Raw genomic sequence first — 23,757 nt, 5'->3', positions numbered from 1 at the left:
ATTCATTTTAGTGTAATATTATGTAATTAATAATCAAGCCGAAATAATAATAATAATAATGGTCGAATAATCATAAAAAGTTATTACAGAGATGATGAGCTTCTCATACATGTCGTTATACCGTGAATGACGAAAATTAGCGTACAGCTAATTAATATATTCTTATAATTTGTTTATATGTATAGTAGATAGAGGATTGTTGGAGAGAGACCGTAGAATTAACAGACGCAGCGGTGTTCAACTCAGAGTTTTTTTTATTGAAATGAGTCGGAAGTAATGCAAGCCGCAATGTCGCACTATCATCTGGAAAAGTCAAAGTCAATTTCATCATCGTACGCAGTTGGAATACTCTCGTGTTGATATCCGACGCATTGTTATTCCAGACGCAAAGTTCTATGTTTGTTCTCGACCATGACGTTGATGAGTGCACACAGTTTCGCAATGCTGCATTCCCGCCTAAACAAGTCTATATAAAATATGAATATACTCACAACCAGAAGTTTAAAATAAAAAAGACTACACCATTTTGTTTATATTGTAAATAAATAAAAATAGACAGGCTTGGTAGCCTTTATCTCATGCTTTATGCTTTTCGTTTATTCTTTTACACTCTCTCTCTCTCTCTCGCTCTCCTTCTCTTTCTACCTTTTTCTCTCATTCTTTTCTTCCTTTTTTTAAACAATATAAGCAACCTTCGTGAATATTCTATATCGCAAATACAAAAGCTACAATGTTTCAGTTTATTATTTGCAGGCTAATTTGTCCGCATGTAACAAGTGTTCTTTAAGTATCTGTAAAAAGTAAAACCGTGTGTAATTCTCGTGAATGATGTCTTGCGTCGCGCATTCAGCAATGGATAGTGTGCTTTCGCGACGTGTTCGATATATATTTATATATATTTAACATATGTGTGTATAATGTGAATCACCGTGTACCATACTGAAGCGGCATTAAAACCTTATGATTGTCTAGTACATCTCCCCGATAATCACATATATATTTATACACTATATCTTTAATAGAGCTCCAAACCAGTAGCCAATTCCGGTAGGAATAATTGAGTATTTTCTTTAAGTGATATATGTCGCTTAATATCTAATCCCGTGTTTAAACTGGGGTTGAAAGCGATATTTCATCAACTGTGGATTCAAATTTTGATCCTGTAGAGTGTTGATGCACCAAGACCTCTATTTTTATTATCGTAATAGGAATGCAACAGTATTGAAAAATGCAATGCATTTGAGGCTTTCTTCCACGTGCCTGTGATATCAAAAAATGAATCCATATCAAAAGTCAGTATCGATTTCTACCCGTGGTTATCATAACATTTAACAGTACTAAAAATAGATTTTTTTACGATTTTAAATTATATAATTATTTGTTCAACGAGAGTTTTCTCATAACATTAAATGTCAACACCTTGTTTTACTTATGTACAAGACATTAGATATATCTCAATATTCGTTGCTCAATCGAAATCCTTCAATAAATTTTATATAACTCACTTTTTCTAAAATATTATGTTTGTATGAAAAATTATACATATACATATACATATATACGTGTGTGTGTGTGTATATATTATATATTGATATTGAATAATAAATTAATATTGTACTGCAATAAAATGAAGAATAAGAGTCAGTGAATAAAAATGTAGAAAAAAGATTCAGAATTATTCGTATAATGATCCTCCCAAATATTTTCATTAACTGTGATAGAACTGCGAAATATTATGTAATACTTTTTTCAAAATATATACTGAAAAAATATCGAAAAATGTAAATTGTAAATGCAATTACTTTTCTATTGATACTTTCAGAAGTAATATGGAAATAATATAGATTATCATTATAAAACGTGATCTTGCGTTATGCTGCAGTTTCATCAATATTGAATCGTCTTGAAATTGCATACACATAAAAGAAACTTAGATAAAAAAGATATTACATGCACATAAACACAGATATATCTGCTTTTGTCGCTTAATGCGGTTTGAGGAATTAAAACATGGAAAAAATGCAAAAAAATAGAGAAATTAGAGATTTATACAAGGCAATTATTAGTTGCATCCCATGTAACAGTGGGCACGGTGCTGGCATTTAATGTTACTAATTGAAATGCATACGCAAAAGTAACGACATTCAATACTAGGTCACAGAGCTCCGTCACTTATTGGCTATGAAGTATTTAAGTATATTGTTTGGTTTTGGTTTGCTGGTTGTTGGCCAGGAACGAGTAGCCTCCCTCCTCTCGATGGGCAGAGACTTGAAGGACTTGGTGTCCACTGTAGGTGATAATTGCATGGGCGACGAAGGGCTTAATCTGAGATCAGCCATCTCGGTGCTTGGCGACTCTCGGCGACCGCTCAGCCACACTTCCAGCTTGGTCTTCTTCGGTAGTGGTTCTATCTCACTTTGCAAATCATCCTCGAAGTTCTGACTTGCCATGCTCGATAGCTTGGAGATAGGCGAGCATGACAGACTTGAAGCGGATGTACTCATCAAGCTCGTAGTTGACTGATCCGAGCCATCATTGCTGTCCTGATTAATACTCATCGGCGATCCTAGGTTCGTGTCTGAAATACCTTCCTCAGAACTGATGTCTAGAACGGAATGAACAGCGACCTGCTTGCGCAAGAAGGACGTGATGCTGCTCCTACCAGAGGATCTTTCTTCGAATTTCGTGAATGCGACTCCCAGCAGCGTCAGGTGGAACGGTTTGGAGACATCGACCACTCGATGGAACAACTTCATAGCGAGCGCCAGCATCTTGCTGTGGTCGTACATGCCGGTCTTTGTAGACGGTAAGAGATGTTTCGGCAGGGCGCACTGCCTGGTCTCCCTCTTGCCAGAAGTGGGCTTGTTCAAATCATGCTTCCTCACCGTTATTCTCACAGCAATAGGAATCCTACCATCCTCCATCGCTAACTCCGTTAATCTCCTCAACAGTGCACCCAAACGCGACTCTACCTCGGCCACCAGTGACACGCTCTTAAATCCATCCTCCAGACCTATGGACTGCTTTTTCCCAGACGGTTTTACCACCGTTTCATCAATACCTTCCGCGTTATCTTTCAATCTTCTTGCTAAGTCGACGCCAATTTTCAATTCCAGATTTTCCAGAGGTATCCTGCGCAGATCGTCCACCGTTCTTATATTATTGGACAGCAGTAATTCCATGGTTTTTTGTCCAACACCAGGTATCTTCGATACTGAGCCAGTCGTAGAGAGCAACATCGGACCACTGCACGGAAATATCAGGGTCTGCTGATTCGGCTTGTTCAGGGAGCCCGCCAATTTGGCCAAGAGCTTATTATGTGCTATGCCAGCGCTGCAAGTGAGATGCAATTCTTCGTAAATACGGCTCCTTATGTTAGCTGCTATTTTGGAAGCAAGCATCAAACGCGAATGACAACCACATGGGCATTCCTCCTCTGAGGGACCAAATATTTTACTACTTGACTCCTTTAAGGCCTCATCCGTGCTCAAGCTACTCATTTCAAGCTCTGAATCATTCTGTGATTTAAGCTGCTTTTCCACCATCGATGTCACATCGATGAAGTTATCATCGAAGCCCAATCTTTCGACTAATGGTGTAAACTGATGGAGAATTTCAGACACCTTTGTCGAATAATGGCGATAGTTGGTTAGGTCCTCTCCATTCACCAAGACCAGCTGTGGACATAACTTTAACGCCTCTTGCACCGGCATACATTTTTTTATTTCAAATTCCCTTGCCAGATAATTACTGGTGACGACAATATTTTTCTGCTGCACTCCCAATGGTTTGCCCTCCAATTCCGGATGTCTGAGCATCTCTACCTGAGCGTAGAAGCAATCGACATCCAGATGGATGATCGTTCTGTGATGACGTATGATGACATCTAAGTCTGCGGTATCCATGGATATTTCTTAGAGAATAGTATTCTCGCGAACAAGGTGTCTCTCTCTCACGTAGAAATTCTCACATGCTACTTTTCAGAGCTCCCTCGTTTGTGTCTGCAACAAGCACATGTAACTTATCTTAATGACCTCAACCTTACCTGTGGAATAGCGTTATTCGTACAAATGTGTAGCGTACCTCGATTTCACGACGATATCAAGTCTTCTTCCACTTCATCCACTCGGATGGAGAGAACACAGAGTATTAATCACTTAGTAGAAAACACAGAATCGGTGCTGTTGCGAGTGCTATTAGCAGGGCTTTCACTCCCGCGATTTACTTCGGCGTACTGGTTGAATCCCCCGATCTAGCTCCAGCACATTGGAAACGCAGTTGTCAATCGGCAATTTGTATAATCGACAATGCAAAACACCGCTACTGTGACAAATCAAATGTAAGCTTGTTTACAACGTACGAACCAATTCATTTTCTCACATGGTAGCCATGTTTTTAAATTGTCATAGGCACGCATGATATATACGAGAAATTTGGAGATCTGTTTTCAGACTTGTAAGATGGTAACGCTCATTTTAAAGAATCGCCACGAGAGATTGCAGCGACCTCTCTTGTAGTATTTCTTGCATTAGATATAGCTGACTGAGTTACTATTTAAAGACCAATAGGCATACGAGAATTGACGTAATCTAAAAGAGTCACTAGAGACTAGGGTCTCTAGGAGTCACTGTTCGTCAGCGCCGTCTCAGGAATTATTGCAGTCGCTATAAGTGGAAATACAACTATTTGAAAGTCCAGTTGACATTTCAAATTCTTCAAAACACTTTCTGTCCTTTTCTTTCTTTCAAATAAAAAGAACAATAGCAAATTTTGTAGCATTCGTAGTGCTAGCTGGACTACAGCCATCGACGTATAAGTACAGGGGGTCTATTACGTATCTCTTCACGGAGTGAAAATGCGAAAAGTGAGCAAATTCACTAGGTGTTGACCAATCAAATTATAAATATTCTATACGTAATAGACCCCCAGATAGTCAGGTTTTCCTATGACTGGATTAATTCAAAGAAATTCCGCTACGAGTCTCTACTGTCCTTGGCCAAAAATGAGTTAGTAGTACATATCAACACAGACATAAGTTTTGGATCTAACAGATTATATATTTTTATTAACAATAAATAGAAAAGTAACATTGAATTTTGAAATTTTACAATTTTCTTCAATGACAGATTGTGCAAATTCCGTTATTTTAAGCTTAGTCAAATTTATCAAATAGTCCTTGTCAATAATCATGCGTCGCCTTTTAACGATAACAATCAATTGACAACAACATGATATGACAAACACGGTTTTATGTGATCGCAGATGGAACCTTATCTTCTTTTCTGTTTTATTCATCGTCCACTGGAAAAACAAAATGCTATACTTACAAAAATTTTAATAAACAATAAAATAGAGTTAAGAAGAAAAATTTATACAAATATATGTTTTCGCACGTGTAATGTGTGACGCGAACGGTCTTATCTTATAATTAATTGTTCCAGACATTTCACGAAAAGTGAACTTTGCGCTGATCAGATATCGATTGCGAGATATATGAAAGATACGCATACCAACAATGATAGCATTAAGGATAAGCGTAAGAACTCTTATTTTATGACTAAGCTTATAAAAGATAATCGCTAAACCGCTCGAAAAAAAACATGAAAACATTGATAAGTATTACGTTTTAAAGGGAGTGGATACAATTTGCAGAGTGCGAATGGAGAATTAATTTTATTATTAATTAAGTCAATTACTTATAGTTATTAATTATTAATTAGTTTAATTAAACAATTAAATTTTTTTATTTCATCGATATCAGACATTATATCATAGTCGATTATTACGTTTTGATAATTTATGACTAAACCACTCTCACAATTGAGATATTCTTATAATCATTTCAAATTTCAAGGCTTTGATCGTGATGTCGGAAGATTCATATCATATTTAAGGCTTTATAATCTTGGCACTTCACTTATTGATAAATTAAGTTTTGATAAAAAGTAATACGTTATTAGTTATTTGTAGCAATAATAATATCTAATTTTTAGCGTCATAAATCATGCAAATAATAAAAATATCTGTAGAAAAACAATTGTTATTTTTAAAGTAGAAAATTCGATAATATATCTCAATTTTCAGGATCACTTGCAATTTATTACAAATTTACTTTTGTTTGTCGCTGCAACATTTTCGATATTTAGCTACAAATTCAATATAATCTATAAACAATTATATAACTAACAAATTACTAATTCTAAATATTACAAAAATTAATATTGAATAATATTACAGTTTTAGCGAAATTAGAAATGATTATTACTTCTTAAAGTTTTAATGATAAATTCTATTTACTCAGTTATTCTTTGCTCATCGCGCCTCTAATGCTGTGCGTGCAAAAATAAAAAAAAGCAAAGATTAAAATTAGAAAATTTATAGTCATTTAATTGTAAAAAATGATAATTATTACTGTCTATATAATGCTTGTTGCAGTTGATGACAGTTAATATAATTATATTCTGATCTTACTGTATGTGATATGTTATGCCTTTCTACAATTTAAGACATATCGTAAATTGCTCCACGCGTTATAGGTTTCTTTCTTATCGAAATTGTTAATGATAAAATATATTATCATGATTGCTACCTAATCAGGAGTCAATCAAGATGTACCTCCAAGTCTTAATTAAAATATCATGTTTTTTTTATCTATAATAAATATAAAAGTCATGCTCTTGGTTAAAAACGTAATGATAAGAACAGGATATGATATCAAGTCTAAATTCTGTACTTACATCATAGTTTGTAAAAATCGATTCATTCTTGATTATACATTCTTGATTAACAATACACTGTTTATTGTTCATGGCCTAACTTACGCCCGTAGTAATTTTTCTGCGAAATAATTCGGCTGATAATCTTTTTTTCCGGATAAGCGAAGAAAGTACATTTGCGACCAAGACCGTACATGTTCATAGGTGTAGTAGGTACTTATTTATGAATCTTGAAAATTTATGATTTGCAAATTTCTTGATAAATCATACTTTTATTAAACTTTTTGTAATTCAATTATAATTTATATTTATAATCCTAAATTATTATACATATGTGTGTGTGTCTTAATTAATGGCTACGTGATATCCATTAGTACCATAAATGCAGAATAATTTTCACAAAATAACGCAAAACGACTTTTTAAAAATTTTTTCATTTGAGTGACAATTTTTGTCTACAGTACTTGACATGTGCTGGTTTAGTAACTACACTTGATACTTCACTTCATTTTAAAACATGCCTGTTGTAACTTGGATGTGAGACATATTTATTTATCGCAAAGATTTCAAAGATATTCTGTCTACGGTGTTAAAACAAGTACGGTCCTGCTTTCGTTAGATATGATAATCTGTCCTTGTGCTTCCTGATAAGGTATTGCATATTTATAAAAGCTGGTATGCCCTAATTCGGTCAGTCATGTGGATCAATCAGTGAGGTGTTAATAGAACAATACATCTTCTCTTTTAAGTTTGGATAAAGTTGGTGACAGGCGATGAAGGGTGAGTACCGAAATATCGAATTAATATATTATTAATTCATCGAACAAGATTATGGAAATAAAACAGTCGGGATACCTATATACAGGCCATGTCAAAATTTTTTATCAGCTCAAATTAATATATAAATAAAACGACATTTTTCAGTTATAACAATTAGTCAAATAATCATGACATTTGTTGCAGGAATTTACTTAATCGCCATCGCCTTCTTGGCACCTTGCATCGTGACTGCTACACAAAACGGAACAATTGGAACACTGGATTTACATGCAACATGTCCTAGCGTTGATCCTTGCCCGCCACTTCTATTCCCCCACGAATCCAATTGCGGTCTATACTACGAATGTAAAGGCGGCCGGCCGCAAATGCGCCGCTGCGCGTCCGGTTTGTACTTCAGTGAAAGATGGCAGGGTTGTGTCAAGCCTTCTGTTTCAGAATGTAACACAGGTGAAGATGGGTCTTGCCGGAATGGCGAGTTAATGGAGCACGAGTGTCAATGCACCAAATATTACGAATGCAAAAATGGGTGGAAGGTCTTGCGTGACTGTCCAACCGGGTGGCACTTCAATAAGATGAGGCAAATGTGCGTTGAGGGTGACTGCGGGAGCAACGGCGGCGACTGCATAAACGGTGAACGGACGGCTCACGAATGCCAATGCGAGAAATACTACGTTTGTAAAAATGGCCAGAGAGCTCTGCGTGATTGTCCGCCCGGAAATTGGTTCAATCCCGATGTGTTGGATTGTGTTCCGGGATCATGTGATCCACCAGTTGGTATATGCATTGAAGGGGAACAGAAATCCCACGATTGCCATTGCGACAAATTCTACAAGTGTAAAAATCAAGAATGGGTTCTGCAGCAATGCCAGAATGGTGATCACTTCAGCCCCTCTCGTCTAACATGCCTACCACCGAGACAAGCTGGTTGCGATGGTGAACCTGAGCCTGTACCTGGCGAATGCCCGATTCCTACTCCCACTGGTCCATGGCCTCACGAGTGTGACTGCAGGTTATACTACACATGCCGAAATGGACAAAAAGAAATACAGTCCTGTTCCTGGGGAAACTACTTTAATAGAGCTACAACGGAGTGCAGTCCTGCGGACACTGTAAGCTGTAGAAATAATTGGGAAGACTCACTGATTCAATAAAATGACCACCGATCCAAGAGAAGCTGAAGATAATTGATGAGCGCGAAGAACAAACTGCATGCTTGCTATGTCACTATATATTTGTAGGAACGTAGATCATTTTGCTAAGATATTTTAATAAATCTGGTAACATATAAGATTGTGTTTTTGAAGTTTTTTTTTATCAATCTATTCCTGTCGATCATGTTGCTAGCTATGTGTATGTTTTCAATTTAGTCCAAAAACTATAGGTCCCAAATATTTGATTCACGCAGATATTAATTAAATAAAACATTATAAATAAAAAAGTGTAATTTTAGATACTATCTCGTTATATGACTACTGCTTTTAAAGCACTATATAAAAAGTAAAGTGCTATATAAAAGATATACACAATTAATTAAAGCAGTAGTACGACTCAACGTTAAGCCAGCAAGAATGGACGCCCTTTACGTGTTCGAAAACTCATCAGGAAACATTTTTAAATCTTTTGTGACCAATATCAGTTGTCTTTCTACAATATGTATACATCTAGGATAAGAGAAACACGATTTCTCCGCTCTCCCCTCTTCGTCTCTTCATTCCGTCGCTTTCAATTGCAAAATTGTAAACAATTCGAACAGAGAAGTTTGAGAAGAATGCAACTAACGTGGGCCGAAGGGAGATACGCGTTTTGTTTACTAATTCTACAGATTCAATTGACGAATTCACGGACGTCTTGGCGATTAAACGCCGCGGACAAAGTCGTGAAGACGACCGATTTCGTGAGCGCGATTGAGGACGATCCGATCTTCGATATCCTCGCGAGCAGCCTGGTTACTGGCAATGGCCAAAGCTGGAGCAAAACTGCAACGTCCGAGAAGCACGAAAAAGTACAAATTTACTGTCAAGAATGTAAAGGTTTCAACAGTCCGGAAAGGTAAAATTAACCATGTGTAATCATTACCAGAATTATTCTATTAGGTTATAAAATTATTTCCACGATCTATTTCTGTTACTGTATTTTCCGAATTTGCTTTGAGAGAATTTCCCTCTCTCTATCTCTATAGAATTATATATTTTTTAGTATGAGACAGTATGTGTGGGTCTCTTACAAATTAAATAAGAAATATAGTGAATTATTGCCTTAACGATAAAGTACAAAAGAATTCTGGTCTTCTCTGATCATTTTTTGTCACAATCCACTTGCATGATGCATTTTTTCTTTTTGTTCTGTACACAAGCATTTATGTGACATAATTTTCTTTTTTTTTCTGTAGTTAGCATTTTGTGTGTGGCTTGCTGTTTATTCAGTGTTAAAACAGCCCTAACTTTGGTCCCCTTGGCAGACGATTTTCATCGTATGCATTGAAGGACACACAAAATATCAACGAGTCGTTTCCCATGTCTTCACAAGTGTCAAACGAGCAAATAACGTGCGCCTCTGGTCAGCAATGCGACAATATAATATTGGATTGCGGCAAACCAGTGAACTTTACGTACTACGACAATCTGATTGGTGTGGCAAATAGGAACAAACATCCACTGGTACCAGAGCCTAATGTGGCACTTATGTTCAAGAAGAATGGCGGCAAGACTACCGATGTTGATATTGATTTGCTGGAGAGACGTTTAAAGAAAGCAAAGCGAGAGGTATTTATCTCAAAAAACTTACTATTTATATTTATTTCAGCACAGGAAATAAACATTTAATTGTATGATAATACATGGGACTGCAAGAAATGCATTTTTGTTTTTTTCAGAAGCCAAAGTCTGTCCAATTATATAATCAGATAGGGAATTTTTGGCGTATAAAAGGTGATGCACAAAGATCGATCGAATGCTTTCGTAGAGCGCTTGCAGTGTCACCACATAATGCAGAGGTGCTCTTGAATCTGGCTAGAGTATTGTTAGTACAACATTACCTGGATGATGCTACGTACTTGGCTAGGCGATCCTTAGAATTGCAGCCACCAGATCGCAACGCATGGGAACAGTATCTTACGCTTGGACAAATCTTTAAGGTGCGTGAAAGATAATTTAATAATAGCATCGTTAAATTAATTAATTGCAGCAAAAGACGCAGATAATTGATTAAGTAATTGATTAGTAGATCATCAAATAATGACAATTGATTACAAATAATTAGATTTTTAGAAATTAAGCTAGTGTATCAAGTTATTTTGCTCGTTTATTTATTCTAAATCCATAATAAAAAATCCTTCAACGTGATTTAATTTCTTCCGTGATGTTACGATATTAGTGGTAGATATAATTTATTGCAATTTAAATGAATATATACTATATTGAAGAGTAGGCTACATACAATATATGTAATTAATGTTTATAATCACTTACAATTATTGCTTACACCATTTCGTAGGCGTATGGGCATTTTCAAGAAGCAGCTGTGCACTTGCGTCACGCATTGGAGCTAAAACCAGATCTCTCTGATGCTGCCGATGCGTTGAAGGAAGTTGAGGCATTGCCATCAGCAAGTGTACATATCTGTACGCTGCTAATTATCGTCTGCTTGGTACGTACATTGATCGGATGCATATTCAGCTTCTGTTATGTCTATATAATTTCCTTTCTCTATTTTCTCATGGATAAAAATCTTCATTGTTGCTGACATGATTTTTGTTACTATAGGTAATTGTTGTGCTCTGGTTTATGGCCAACATTGTAGATCGTGATGAGAACTCGAATCTAGTCAGCGGGCAGCTTCAACGTCCAGTACAACGACATTTTAGTCGTGATATGGCTATGCGCAGCTTGCGCCTTAACGTTGCACGCAATAAACGCTGTTGATAATGATGATAACGATGATGAAACTATTATTATTATTATTATTCGTTACCGACGAGTCGTTCGCGCGCGTACTTGTAATAGAATAACTTTTCATGCCGTAATAATTTATTCCTCTGCAAAATATTATTTGTAACATAATTCGTAATAATTCTTGGGATGCACTAACTGTTTATTACGTATCTCTGGAGAAAAATGTATGAAGAAATATACAAGGATTTCACACGTGTATCACTGTGTTTCATTTGAACACTTGGTAAACTTTTAATAAACAAGTCTTGATAAATATAACTTTCATTCAATATTTATTTTTATATTTTTAACATGTTTACATGTTACAAAATGCAACATGTTTACAAAATAAAAAATATGGAATGTCAATATATATATATATATATATATATGTATATATATAAGGATTTACAGAGTGATTCTCTTTGCTATTACATATGTGATACGATACATTACAACGGTTTCTTCAGTTACCACGTAAAACTAGAATAGATACAATTGAATTTCATTTTGTAACTTTCTAGGTATATCACTTTGTAATGCAATTCTGTGCTTATCAGTAATACATCAGTTATACATTAATACGCGATTAGGGCTCTAAATATTAACTTTAACATGTAAGATGTCCCAAGAAAACGCGAGAAGTAGTAACAGAACTCTACATTTAAACTCCTTAACACTCACAAATATTCTGTATCATAATTTAAGAACTGACAAAATATGAAAATATACATTGAAAGGATTCCTACACTAGATGGAATAAATTTTTCAATTTGATAAAAACAACAAGAGATTTTATACATGATATGTGAAAGTTTTCATTTGTTATATTAAACAGTTGTTATTAAAAATTAAAGCAATAATGATAACTAGGTTAAAATTAATGTCTATATAAATCTGTCAATATATTTCTGCTGCCACTTCGCGCTGCTTTTGAGACAGCTTCTATAAAGCAAACCTTTGAAATTATCGGAAAAAAAATATGTAATAAAATCGCATCTAACACTTATTCAACAAGATTCATGCTAACAATATGTTTAACAAAACTATTGTACATTTTACAATTTATAATATATAATAATCTAATTAACGATATCCTATTTTTGCCGTTTTTCATTACGCCGTATTTTTATCGCATGTTTACTATGTGAAACATTCTAAATAACTTACTCATAATGTTTATGAGATATGTGAATATAAAATGACGTTCGTGTAAACGTCATGTAAATACTAAACTTAAAAATTTTCCTCGCAAACACGTTTATTTATATCATTTTTAACATCAGAAAAATTATGCTATCAATTTTGCTTGCTATTTGCTAGATAGGGAACTTCAATTATTGGACTATGAAATATAATACAGGATTTGCAAATTAATGCAGCAGTTTAATTTCAATGAGCAAGAATCTAGCTTGTCCTGAATATTGAAATTTAATGAAGAACTTTATAAGCATCCAGTGTATCAGGGAATTAGGCCTTGTTTTCGTAGCAGAGTTTATAATATTTATAAATGGTGCAAACTAACATTAAGGCATCAAATGCTATACTTATTACACATTGAACATATTATTGCATTTTTAAGAGTATTTGTAAGAGATTTTAAGAGCAATAAACAATATCTCTATAGTTGAAAATACTCTGAACAATTTCTAAACAAGTCATTAATTGAGGAAAAATGATTGAATATTATTAAATGTATTACAAACTTCATAATCTAGTTAAAACGTCAATTTATTTAAAAAGAATTTTACTCCCTTTCTCTTTTTCTCTCTCTATTTTCTATAATTAACTATGTATCTTATAATACAAATTTATAAATTATAAGATATCAATTATAATTATAACTTTCTTTTTATATATAAAAGGAATAGTTTTGTACAATGCAAATTGCATTGCATTGCAGTTCCTTTTGCATCAACACTATAATGATAAAACTGTCAAATAAAAAGCATTAAAATCATCGGTGGACAAAAATCTTTACCAACATAACGTTCTTTATGTAAAATCGAATCGAATGTTTACATTCAGCAATTTATTGTAAAAATTTAAATCAATGGATTGAATGTCACGTTGTATTTCTACAAGTATCAAAGACTGTTAGATTAACTGTCGTGAACTTTCTTTAACTTGCCTGTAATTTATTGGATTATTATGTACAAGGCACTAAATGCATTTGATATATCAACATTTACATAAGAATTATGTTATGCTGTTATACACTGGATGTTCAAAAACAATTAAAATGAGATTTATTTATAAGTACAATACTATGTCATAGGAGATATTAGAAATAATCTTAACAATCGAAAAATTGTTTAGAGCAAAACTAAATAAATAAAACTTTCGCATATCGCTATTTCCGAAAAAAAATAAAATAAAATTTAAAAGTGCTCATATACGCGATGCGTAATTGAGGGACATGTTTTTGCAGATATAACTAGAAAGTAATATTTTTTTTCGTACTCATATAAAATATCATTATTCGAGATTCGGCCTAACAGATATCTTTATAGACCGCTATTACTTATTACATCTCTTCTTGATGTGAAATATCAAGAACTGAATCATTGTAAATCATTTGAAATTATATAACACTATATAATTATAACTAAATATATATCTGTTAAACTTAATTTTAAGTGCATGAAATATATTATTAAAATTATTATTTTTTAATGGAGAAAGTCTGTAAAAAGAAGCACATGTTCTATTAAATTTTCACTAAATTTTCATGAAAAATATCGCCTCTTTATCTCCTAGATGATGCTCTAATTTTCACTGCACACTATATAGTACTGGAAATATACATCAAACTCTCTTTCTTCTACTCACAGAGACGCCCTTTCATAATTACTTTTAAAATCCCTAACTCATATCGATTATTTTCTTTAATATGCAGGATGATCTCAAAAGTGGTGAAATTTTTAAAGAAATAATTTATTTTAAGGATAAGAACGGATCATACAAGCATGGATTAAAAAACTTATTTCCCTTCTCTCTTTCTCTCTACCTCTTATTATAAATACTTTTTTCTTGATTTTCTTATAATCCATACTTATATGAAACCCCCTTTCATTTTTAGAATACACTTTTGAAGCGTGGCCACAAACCTCGGAGACTCAACCTGCATATTTAAAGTATCTATATAATATATTATATACATATATTTTGAAACTTAGAATTGCACCCAACTGGCATTGGCTACTGTAGATGTAGGTGCTGGTGCTGGTGTTGGCTGAGAAGCACTGGCAAATTCGCCCCACTCGGAACCTGTAGTGTCTTGATTTTGATTTTGTGCTGGTGGTTTGTGTGCTGGTGAGGAAGTAGGAGTCTTTGCCGGTGGTGGAGCAATCTTGACACCACCTGGTGGAGGTGGCAAACCCACGGCCGGATTAGCACGTTGTCTGGATTTGGATGCAACCTCACTGCCATCTTTTTTCTAAAAACGGCAGATGTGTATAATTTATATCAAATTGAACGCATATAGAAAAAAGTAATTATTAAAAATAAAAATAAAATCCAATTTAATTTATACGTTATGTTTCTACTTGATGACCTGGTAGAAAAAAATCTGATATTTCAGTTTTTGCAATTTTTGCAAGACAAATTAAACAAAAGAGCCTAATGTTTAAATTATTTTCTCTTCTTTCTCTTTTCGAATTTTATATTTTTTAGAAAATATAATTAAAACAGAAAGGAGAAAAAAGATAAAAGATATGTATGATGAAAAGATCCTTACGGTAATCTTCATGTTAATCTTGATAGTTTCACCTTCCTTAAATCTAAGATCTAACTCTTGTTTCGGCTTCTCCTTCTCTTTTTCGATTTGTTCCCGATTTTTCAACCATTTGAAATGATCCTGAAGAGCAACATTCAAATCGAAACTATCGGATCTGTCTAAAAATCCAACACCTATGAAGGCCGATCGTCCGTTGTCATCTTGAATTCTTAGAACAAAATATCGGGAAGAATCAGTGACTGGCTCTACAGCTATTCCAGGATACTGCTCGATGGGACACTTGGCAAACAATTCACCCGTGACTTTGTCCTCCAGCTTTATCGTTATGGTATCACCCTGTGACACTAATCGCATGCGTCCAGTCCATGAAGGTTCTTGCAAGTTCCAATCAGCTGCTCTGTAAAGAATCATGCAAACTAGCTAACATCGAAACAATTTGAAAAATGAGGAAGATACATTTTATTTTGAGATTCGAGCGGTGAGCGATTGCAATTATTAAAATCAATAGATGCAGATCCATCACCCGTATCCATCATAATGAACAAAATGTTTATAACATATTGGACACTGTGTAATGTGTCAAAATCTTCTCGTGCTCACCGATAACCCCTATTGGTTGACCTTGGCGGAATTTTAAAGACAAAGACTTCAGATTTCACCAGAAGGACGCTTTCGTATGTCTCCATTGCACTTGCCTATTAATTGTCACAAACAAGCGCGAAAGTAATCACGAGCCTTTGGCAAGGCTACCGTTTGAAAGTTCGTTTGTGTTTTATGACAAATGTCCGCCGTGATTTGATAACTCTATCTCGAGTCACGCCTCCTGTCCCTCTTCACTTCCTGTACCCTCCACCCACGACTTGTCCATAGATTATGGCTAGTCCAGTTGATGCTCCAACGCTTTAAAACGCTTTCTTCCCTTCTTTTTATTTAAAAGAAGAAAAAGCACTTGATATGTCAATTGGGCGCAGATGTAAATAGGAAAGAACTTTTTATCAATCTTGTGAAATACGTGTTCAAAAATAAATGCCACCTGTCAACCTTCACGGATGCTTGATCTAAGGTCTGTTCTTTTTAGCTGCACTGCTGAACTGGTGCAATAAGTTAGAGTGAGAAAAAATATACTTGTCTCATTTTAACGTATTGCACTAGTTCAGCAGTGCAGCTAAAAAGAACAGACCTCTAGAGATATATTTCATGCAGGTGCGTTCAGAAAGCATAATGGTAGTACGAGAAGTAATATCTGATTGGTTATCTGAACAGCTTCTAGTTGCTGACACGTGCGACTTTAAACAAATGAAAGAGATCATCCGATTAGCAAAAAGAACTGAAACTTGTAGCAACGTGTCGCAACATATACGCAGCATATAAACACGAATCGTTGCAGAAACGGATACGTTGTGATCACTAAGCGAACTTGAAAATGCACCCATTGATGCAAATGATGCAGTGCACGTGTTGTCATAAGATATAGAGCATTTGTTTAGTACACATCGTTGAATTTTTATTTCATCTTAATTAATAATAATGAGGAAGAATATAAATACTCATCTTAACGGAACAAACGTTGTTTTGGTGCCTTATCAAGAAAAACACGTTATAAAGTATTGTCACTTTAACAAAGTTCCTTTTCTTTCCTTTTCTTGTATTTAATAACCAGATACATAATTAATAATCATTCCGAAAATGTATTTAGGTACCACGAATGGATGAAAAGCCCAACGCTGCAGTACTTGACAGGTTCGGAGCCGTTGACATTGGAAGAGGAGTTTGAGATGCAAAAGCGATGGCTCGAGGACGAAGATAGTAATTATTCACTAGTTTCGTATTGATATTGGCTCATTTTACGTATCAGATAGTTTAGCGTCATGCTCAACATTGCAGAATGTACCTTCATCATCCTGGATAAATTCATCTTTTCATCCACTAAGAGCGAAGTAGGTATGTTGAATCGATGCCGTTGGAATCAGTTTTGCCTTAAATAACTCCTTTTAGATGCCATGATAGGAGACACAAACTTGTTTTTTAACGATCCCCAAGTGCCACACGTCGCCGAAATAGAAATTATGATAGCTGATGAGGCTAGTCGAGGCAAAAAGAGGGGCTGGGAGTCTGTTATTCTTATGATGCGTTATGGTAATTGCACTGCGACAATGCCCTAGTTTTCGACCCTCCTCTCTTCACGCTAATCTCTAATTGCTTTATAATAGGTATTGAGACACTGAATGTTAAAAAGTTCTGTGCCAGAATCAAATCGGACAATGTAATGAGCATAAAAATGTTTGAGAAACTTGGTTTTCGAGAGGTGAGTTAATTGGTCTGGCTCTTTGTCACATATTTAGCACTAAATGGGGCTGCTTGATTCTGAACCCTCTTGTGTAACAATATTTCAAGCAAAATATAATTTACAATTTAAATTATAGATTATAAAATAAAAATTATTAGAATAGGCAGTCGAATTTCCTGTTAAATAAATGTGTTCAAGATATCGGTAACGATTACATGGATAAAATTATAATTTAGGTAGAAAGGAGCAAAGTTTTCCAAGAAGTAACTCTCGAGAAGGAAGTGTCTGCTGACTGGACGAGCTGGTTGCATTCCGAGTTGCGATCCATTACACCTAATTCAAATTGAGTTTATAACGTTATTGCAGTAAATTATTAAATTATTAATTAATGTATATAATTATGTAATTGTACTATAGAAGAGGTTCTATATAAAATATACAACTTGTAAATACATCCATTTTCTTTTCCTATATGTGATAGTAGATTTGATATCATCACTGTTATCAGAATAGTCTGCTTATTAGTGCAACACAATTGCTGTACTTGAGTCATGATTGAGTGTGATTGAGTCTAACTGGCTAATGTCATGAGCAGCTTCCAGTGTCAGCATCACCCTTCAAAGTAGCACCATCTGTTCTACTTTTTAGTCAGTTGTAATAACAGTAGTATTTACATTACCTGATAGCATCACAAATCGAGCGATAAGGTCTGTTGCGATTAGCAAAGTGAAACATGTCGTTGACGAACGTTCTTCGGGTAATAAACGGTATGAGAAGTAGAAGACCATTATTGTACAATTCGATGGTGTACGGTTTTTTCTGCACAAGCGCCGAGTTTATTCGGCAGAGTTATAGCAAGATGTCGAAGGTGAAGTTTTCATCCAGGTCGATTTTGTCTCGAAATGATGTATAAAAATCTTCCGTCATTGCTGTCACATTAATGCGAATGGATATAATTTTATAGCCGATACAACCTGTGGTCGAAGAATCGAGAGACATCACGGACACCAGAGGACCAGTATTAATTCGGATACACAAATTTTGCGAAATGTTAGGTCTCGCAGACGATGATACCTCGATGCAATCGACCGACTACAATCGGTCGCAGTTAAAGAGATTTGCGATCTACGGCTGCTTTCTCGCCGGGCCAATATTACATGGATGGTACATTCCGGTCATGTTCAATTAAGTTGGTGCAAAGTGATCAACTTCGTAACTCAATTTGTGAATTAATAACGGATATTAATGACAGGTACAAATGGCTAGACGCATTCTACAGCGGAACGTCCACAGGGATCGTAATAAGAAAGCTCCTCGCGGATCAATTTATCCTGACTCCGCCGTTACTTGTCGTGTTCTTCACAAGTTCGTATCGTTCGTGTATGCAAAATTAATTCGAATGCATAATTATATAAACCGTTTTGTAAAAATCTTATAGGTATGAGTTTGATGGAAGCCAAGTCGGATGTCCTCAGAGAGTGCAAAATTAAGTTTCTGCATACGTTTCAGGTTCGTTATCGAAAATCGGTGCTGCAAAAATTGCGAACGTACATGTAATTCTGTTTCTTTTAGACCTCGTGCGCGTACTGGCTGCCAGTGCAACTTGTGAACTTCATGCTAATTCCGCCGTCCTTACGAGTGACGTACGTTAGTATCGCAGCCTTCTGCTGGGTCAATATAATGTGTTATTTAAAGAGTGCACCTGTCACTGAAAACGCAAGCAAAAAATAAAATATTGAAATTTCACACGTACCTGAAGAAATAATAATAAAATTTATAATGTATGGTAAATATATTTCTTTACTTTCTTTTGGTTTGTTGTATCGTTATTATATCGTTATCGTCGTTGAATGTGAGAGAGAGAGAGAGAGAGAGAGAGAGAGAAACATCCCAAGTAATACAGAATAATATTTAATACGCAATTGGAATATGTGTAAAACAATTTATTGTGTTTTATTTATTGGTCCTCGTTTTTGAATAAAATATAGTTCTTTGCACAGGAATAACCTATGTTGCGGGATTGAGCGTGTAAATATTCCCTCACGAAGAAATAATGAGAATGAAAGGAGTGATAGGCCCTCAGAATTTATTGTTTATGTACAGAGTGTATCGATTATCAATTTGCGGCCCTTACATCGTAAAAGTTTAAACGAATCAACTGGAAAAGAAATAGAGATATAAAAAGAGAGGAAAAGGAAAATACTGCGAATCATTTTGCCGCGAGCGATCACTGAAATATTTCTCTACACTAAGCCAGCCTTTGCTATCGCGCGCGCGAGACAGATTGCTCCACCGACAGGAAATCAAATTAAAATTTCTGGAAGAAAATTTCTTTCGATGCTCCCCCCGGTCGTTAGAGAGACAAGTATCACGCGCAATATTATTGCTAAGTAAAAATTCTTTGTAATATTGTTACGATACTGCGTGCCTGTGCTCCGTTCGACGGTATACGATACAAGCATTGTTCTCACAATGCAAGAATTGTTGATTCAGGAGCAGTTGGCGCTTGTTGTAGTTTGTCCGCGTTTTTTTTTTCAACTTCTTCGAGCAGTCTTATGCGTATGGTTTCTATGTAAACTACATTATCGTGCGCAATTATACGAATAAATACATGACTCAACGGCAATAAGACGAGTAAATGACCGTACCTACCCCTTACACGTGCGCTGAGTCATATATTCGTCTATTTCGATAATACGATTCGATTCGATTCGATACGATTATCGATGAACAATTAAGAAAGACGTCTAAGAGGAATCCAACCCTATCTCGTGGACGAAAATATATTCATTGTTCCGCTAGCTGTGCGTTTTCTCACGAGTCTCGCCGCTACTGCAAAAATTAAAATCAACGTAGTATCACCATTTCCCTCTTTACGCGTAGATTTTGTCTAATTAATCGAATTACATACTCGTTGCGTCTTGTGGCGTTAACGGCTTATCAATTACTTTCTGCATGACGTTCATCCATTGCAACCTGTCGTCCTCGCTTTGCGCGGACAGCAGGTAAGTTCTGTCGGGTGTTTCGAGAGTGAATGAAAATCCTTGGTCTCTAGCGCCCGGCGGTACGCCCGTCTTTACGGCAAAACCTTCGGAACTGTGTCCTAGAAAGATTTCGCCCTTCGGATGCGCGTCCTAGAGAAAAATAACGGTGTAAGTAAATCAGGCAACACGAGCACGAGTGATAAAATTAAAATTGTACAAACCATGGGATCGTCATGATACATAAGCTTTCTACCGTCGAGAGTGAACCATCGTTTCTTATAAGCGTCTGTGTGTCTCGGGCCGGTTTTCCACAGGAAGCCCTCGCGTGGAAAATCTCTCGTGAGTTGCGACAGTAATTCGTTTTCGCTCGCGCCGGGATACGCCACTTGCAAGCGGTGCAGCTTCGCGCATCTGATCGCAAGGTACCAGTTTGTGATCACTTCTGGGTCCTCGTGGTACACGTAGATATGTCTCGTCGTGCCATCCTTCATGAAGGACAGCTGAAGACTGTTCTGATTACCGGTTTTAGGTGGTGCGAACGCTACGTTTAGCTCCGATATCCTTAAAACAGCTTTGGGTTCCTTGAAATAGATGCGAGATTATGTTGCTGCTGATTTATTCGCGCTTCTGACTCGGATTCTGATTACAACTATCCCGTTTTTCAAATCACCTTGTTCTCTTTAACGTGATACTTGAGTGTGTCCTCTGCTTCACAGAGCACAAATTTTCGAGGATGGTAACGCGAATCCTCCTTCCCACGTTTCATTAAAAACCCTTCCATAAATCCTGACACATAGTGGTTCTGTCTTTCTGGGTGACAGAACTCTTCTCTCTCATATTTTGCTCTTATCCATTGTTCCACTAAAACCCTATATAAATTTTGGAAAATTAGCTTTTATCGATACAAAAGAAATGCTTTGAAGGAGAAAGAGAAATAAAAAGATAATTTAATGTATCGTGTACCAACTGATAAATATGCATCACGCAATGACTAAAACAGGAAAACCACACGAATGCTTGATAACTTACTGCGGAGCATCTGGGCTGGGTCTACGATAACAAGAGGGCACACGTTCCTCATAATGTAGTCTCGCTGCAGCATTGCCTACTTCACGAACTCTATTCACTTGGGAGTCTTCCCATCTATCTAACTTTAAGTGCTTCACTTTTGATATATGTGCACCCATGGATCTGTGTACACCGGCACATCTTGTGCAAACAAATATACCGATATTGTAAGATGCCCATTCTGGGTCTGGAATGTAACATTCTAATCAGTAATGATAAAGACATACACACACACACAAATTCCTATTATCTGTCGTTGATGACGTAATTGAAACTGCTATCACTTTGATGATCCCCAATATTATTGCATTATCAAGCAATACAATTAAATTTTTGTTAATATTTCAGGATGTAACTCTACGTGACGTTACGTATCAGGCATTACATGTCGAGAACAACTCTTAGCAGCTTGACATTACATAATTACGATATTTAAATTACGATAAAAACAAACAGTCGAGACGTCAGACGTGTGCAGCGATTGCGTGTAGGTTATATCGCGTGTTGCAGCTGAATATGTTTCGTTTGTTCACAATTCGGATAAACGACACTTTTTTACAGAACGCACTCACTCTTAGCCCCACAATCTGCACACACGTTGTTTCCAGGCTTTTTCAGGAGTTCCGCCAACAACTTCTCATTCGCGTCCGCCATCTTAAAACATTGACAAACGATGATGTTCGTATACCGTGGATAAACGACTCTTCCCTCTTCGGGGGCGCTGTCGCACAGGACGCGGCAAAAACTAGAGAATTATGAATACAGCCTTTAAGGTGCCTTTTCATGCAGCGAATTTTTCGCTGCGAACGGCACCTTTAGGTTATATAAAATCACTAGAGAGATCACTAATGGATAAAAAATCACTATGGGATAAATGACAGATGTGCATATATGTATATACATATACATATAGTGCATATAATATATAGATAATTTACTATAGATATAAATAATTGACATGAGTCTACATTTTTGACAGTTAAATAGAAGATTTAGTTACGGAGGTGTGCGAGTGTAGAGACTTTGTGGGATGCTGTTTCGAGATAAATTACGGAATATTTATGTCTGTTATTGTTATAGGTTATTTCAATTTACACCTCATTGTATCAACTGGCTGTACATTATCTTAAAGTATGACACGTGTGTGCATCTGCTGCAAATATCGTGTAAATAAATACATGTCAGACGTATCGCTCTATAGGTGAGTACTCCAGTGTCCACACAAGTATAGTACAAGTATTCCAACGTTTGACAAAACAATTCTTTCAATTCTCTCAAGATTCCCGAGAAATGACGACTTGCTGAGAGAGTGGCAGCTCGCGATCGGCACGGAGAAAGACGTTAACGAATCCTCGCGAATATGTTTACGTCACTTCAAGGAAGACGATTTTACGTACACCTTGGCCGGAGAGAAACGTTTCCTGAAGCGAGGAGTGGTACCGTCTCTTCATTTAGACGAAGAAACCGGACGCAATCAACTCTGTAACAGGCAAAATGCAACCCCTAAAAATGAAAACCAGTCAATTGACATTGCAGATGAGCATATCGTGGAAGCTGTGGGAGGCGAGTTGTTAAATATTACAGAATCGCAAGTGGAAACTAGGAAAGATCATCCGTTGTCGTACATTATTGGAAAAAGGAACGAGGCAACCGAGTTTGTATCTCATGAATGCTACAACAAGCCACAAAGATAAATAATATAATAATATTACGTTCAACACAGCCGAAGATATTAAGTATGAAATAATTAATATATCTTGCAGATTATCCTCGTCACCAGGTCACGACGAGCCAAGGAAAAAGTGTAAGAGATATCTATACGATGTTCAGTGGGAGGAAATCTCTACATCGCCGGTACAAGCTAAAATTTATTGGGAAGTGGTGATCGGGAAAATTAGGCGGCAGAAATTGACTCTGAGAACTTTGCGACAAAAAGTCAGGAGATTAAAAAAGAAAATTCTAGAATTGCACGTTCAAATCAAAGATGTAACGAATACCGATTCACACAGTAAATCTTGTAAGAATTATGTAAGTAATGTACAAAATGTATAGAAATACGCTTCGTTATATGTTATATTTTCCGATTTTGTTTCTACTAAGAGAATTGTGTATACTTGTTTCATTTTACATACATAAGTGTAAAAAGGTGCGCGGAGCTAAAATCACTATATCCTAGGGATATATGTAATTTACTTGATACTTCGGAAATATATGTTTTAATATATATCATTGTTAATTGTTCTTATATTTAAAA

The 23,757-nt window shown here is 35.8% G+C and overlaps 7 protein-coding genes and 1 long non-coding RNA gene across 8 annotated transcripts; 4 read left to right on the top strand and 4 right to left on the bottom strand.

Moving 5' to 3' along the window:
* Positions 1-234: 234 nt before the first annotated feature.
* Positions 235-4,443, bottom strand: LOC105275538 (DNA polymerase iota). Its single transcript, XM_011332445.3, has 2 exons — positions 4,084-4,443; positions 235-4,001 (listed from the first exon to the last, which is right to left on the bottom strand). Exon 2 carries the CDS (start codon positions 3,903-3,905, stop codon positions 2,169-2,171), a length of 1,737 nt encoding a protein of 578 aa, XP_011330747.1. The 5' UTR covers positions 3,906-4,001; positions 4,084-4,443; the 3' UTR covers positions 235-2,168.
* Positions 4,444-5,059: 616 nt separating this feature from the next.
* LOC105275540 lies at positions 5,060-6,826 on the bottom strand. The gene is made up of 2 exons (XR_893246.1): positions 6,738-6,826; positions 5,060-5,301 (listed from the first exon to the last, which is right to left on the bottom strand). It is a non-coding gene; the product is annotated as an uncharacterized LOC105275540 (long non-coding RNA).
* A 193-nt stretch (positions 6,827-7,019) lies between these two features.
* Positions 7,020-8,784, top strand: LOC105275541 (peritrophin-48). The gene is made up of 2 exons (XM_011332446.3): positions 7,020-7,496; positions 7,680-8,784. The coding sequence occupies exons 1-2, from the start codon at positions 7,490-7,492 to the stop codon at positions 8,645-8,647; spliced, it is 975 nt and encodes a 324-aa protein (XP_011330748.2). The 5' UTR covers positions 7,020-7,489; the 3' UTR covers positions 8,648-8,784.
* A 387-nt stretch (positions 8,785-9,171) lies between these two features.
* LOC105275542 lies at positions 9,172-11,641 on the top strand. Its single transcript, XM_011332447.3, has 5 exons — positions 9,172-9,545; positions 9,955-10,258; positions 10,369-10,629; positions 10,989-11,141; positions 11,258-11,641. The coding sequence occupies exons 1-5, from the start codon at positions 9,265-9,267 to the stop codon at positions 11,414-11,416; spliced, it is 1,158 nt and encodes a 385-aa protein (XP_011330749.1). The 5' UTR covers positions 9,172-9,264; the 3' UTR covers positions 11,417-11,641.
* A 1,629-nt stretch (positions 11,642-13,270) lies between these two features.
* LOC105275543 (NECAP-like protein CG9132) lies at positions 13,271-16,009 on the bottom strand. Its single transcript, XM_011332448.3, has 3 exons — positions 15,765-16,009; positions 15,165-15,561; positions 13,271-14,864 (listed from the first exon to the last, which is right to left on the bottom strand). The coding sequence occupies exons 1-3, from the start codon at positions 15,848-15,850 to the stop codon at positions 14,601-14,603; spliced, it is 747 nt and encodes a 248-aa protein (XP_011330750.1). The 5' UTR covers positions 15,851-16,009; the 3' UTR covers positions 13,271-14,600.
* Positions 16,010-16,495: 486 nt separating this feature from the next.
* Positions 16,496-19,242, top strand: LOC105275544. Its single transcript, XM_026972092.1, has 11 exons — positions 16,496-16,768; positions 16,861-16,970; positions 17,049-17,105; positions 17,160-17,300; positions 17,375-17,469; positions 17,713-17,714; positions 18,232-18,319; positions 18,416-18,615; positions 18,704-18,816; positions 18,890-18,960; positions 19,024-19,242. Exons 1-11 carry the CDS (start codon positions 16,692-16,694, stop codon positions 19,180-19,182), a joined length of 1,113 nt encoding a protein of 370 aa, XP_026827893.1. The 5' UTR covers positions 16,496-16,691; the 3' UTR covers positions 19,183-19,242.
* Positions 19,243-19,517: 275 nt separating this feature from the next.
* On the bottom strand, positions 19,518-22,226 carry LOC105275546 (arf-GAP with dual PH domain-containing protein 1). Its single transcript, XM_011332453.3, has 6 exons — positions 22,076-22,226; positions 21,465-21,690; positions 21,106-21,304; positions 20,657-21,016; positions 20,363-20,585; positions 19,518-20,283 (listed from the first exon to the last, which is right to left on the bottom strand). Exons 1-6 carry the CDS (start codon positions 22,155-22,157, stop codon positions 20,216-20,218), a joined length of 1,158 nt encoding a protein of 385 aa, XP_011330755.1. The 5' UTR covers positions 22,158-22,226; the 3' UTR covers positions 19,518-20,215.
* Positions 22,227-22,360: 134 nt separating this feature from the next.
* On the top strand, positions 22,361-23,732 carry LOC105275548. Its single transcript, XM_011332456.2, has 4 exons — positions 22,361-22,507; positions 22,584-22,704; positions 22,783-23,157; positions 23,267-23,732. The coding sequence occupies exons 2-4, from the start codon at positions 22,637-22,639 to the stop codon at positions 23,553-23,555; spliced, it is 732 nt and encodes a 243-aa protein (XP_011330758.1). The 5' UTR covers positions 22,361-22,507; positions 22,584-22,636; the 3' UTR covers positions 23,556-23,732.
* Positions 23,733-23,757: the final 25 nt, after the last annotated feature.

Source organism: Ooceraea biroi, chromosome 8, assembly GCF_003672135.1.
Source record: "Ooceraea biroi isolate clonal line C1 chromosome 8, Obir_v5.4, whole genome shotgun sequence".
Taxonomy (NCBI): Eukaryota; Metazoa; Arthropoda; class Insecta; order Hymenoptera; family Formicidae; genus Ooceraea; species Ooceraea biroi.
Note: the sequence above shows the minus strand (reverse complement) of the source record. Positions and strands in the feature narration are given on the sequence as shown.

Bases quoted from the DNA above. Each gene is read 5' to 3' on its own strand.
- LOC105275538 (XM_011332445.3), bottom strand. From the start codon at position 3,905: ATGGATACCGCAGACTTAGATGTCATCATACGTCATCACAGAACGATC.
- LOC105275542 (XM_011332447.3), top strand. From the start codon at position 9,265: ATGCAACTAACGTGGGCCGAAGGGAGATACGCGTTTTGTTTACTAATT. The intron at 9,546-9,954 runs GTAAAATTAACC...TCCCCTTGGCAG, and splicing joins GGTTTCAACAGTCCGGAAAG to ACGATTTTCATCGTATGCAT. The intron at 11,142-11,257 runs GTACGTACATTG...TTGTTACTATAG, and splicing joins TGCTAATTATCGTCTGCTTG to GTAATTGTTGTGCTCTGGTT.
- LOC105275543 (XM_011332448.3), bottom strand. From the start codon at position 15,850: ATGGAGACATACGAAAGCGTCCTTCTGGTGAAATCTGAAGTCTTTGTC. The intron at 15,562-15,764 runs GTGAGCACGAGA...GATTCTTTACAG, and splicing joins TCAACCAATAGGGGTTATCG to AGCAGCTGATTGGAACTTGC. The intron at 14,865-15,164 runs GTAAGGATCTTT...TGCCGTTTTTAG, and splicing joins AGATTAACATGAAGATTACC to AAAAAAGATGGCAGTGAGGT.
- LOC105275544 (XM_026972092.1), top strand. From the start codon at position 16,692: ATGAGGAAGAATATAAATACTCATCTTAACGGAACAAACGTTGTTTTG. The intron at 17,106-17,159 runs GTATGTTGAATC...AACTCCTTTTAG, and splicing joins ATCCACTAAGAGCGAAGTAG to ATGCCATGATAGGAGACACA. The intron at 18,616-18,703 runs GTACATTCCGGT...TATTAATGACAG, and splicing joins GGGCCAATATTACATGGATG to GTACAAATGGCTAGACGCAT.
- LOC105275546 (XM_011332453.3), bottom strand. From the start codon at position 22,157: ATGGCGGACGCGAATGAGAAGTTGTTGGCGGAACTCCTGAAAAAGCCT. The intron at 20,586-20,656 runs GTTTGTACAATT...ATTTTTCTCTAG, and splicing joins TGTATCATGACGATCCCATG to GACGCGCATCCGAAGGGCGA. The intron at 20,284-20,362 runs GTATGTAATTCG...TAATTTTTGCAG, and splicing joins AACGCCACAAGACGCAACGA to TAGCGGCGAGACTCGTGAGA.
- LOC105275548 (XM_011332456.2), top strand. From the start codon at position 22,637: ATGACACGTGTGTGCATCTGCTGCAAATATCGTGTAAATAAATACATG. The intron at 22,705-22,782 runs GTGAGTACTCCA...AATTCTCTCAAG, and splicing joins TCAGACGTATCGCTCTATAG to ATTCCCGAGAAATGACGACT. The intron at 23,158-23,266 runs GTTTGTATCTCA...TATATCTTGCAG, and splicing joins AAAAGGAACGAGGCAACCGA to ATTATCCTCGTCACCAGGTC.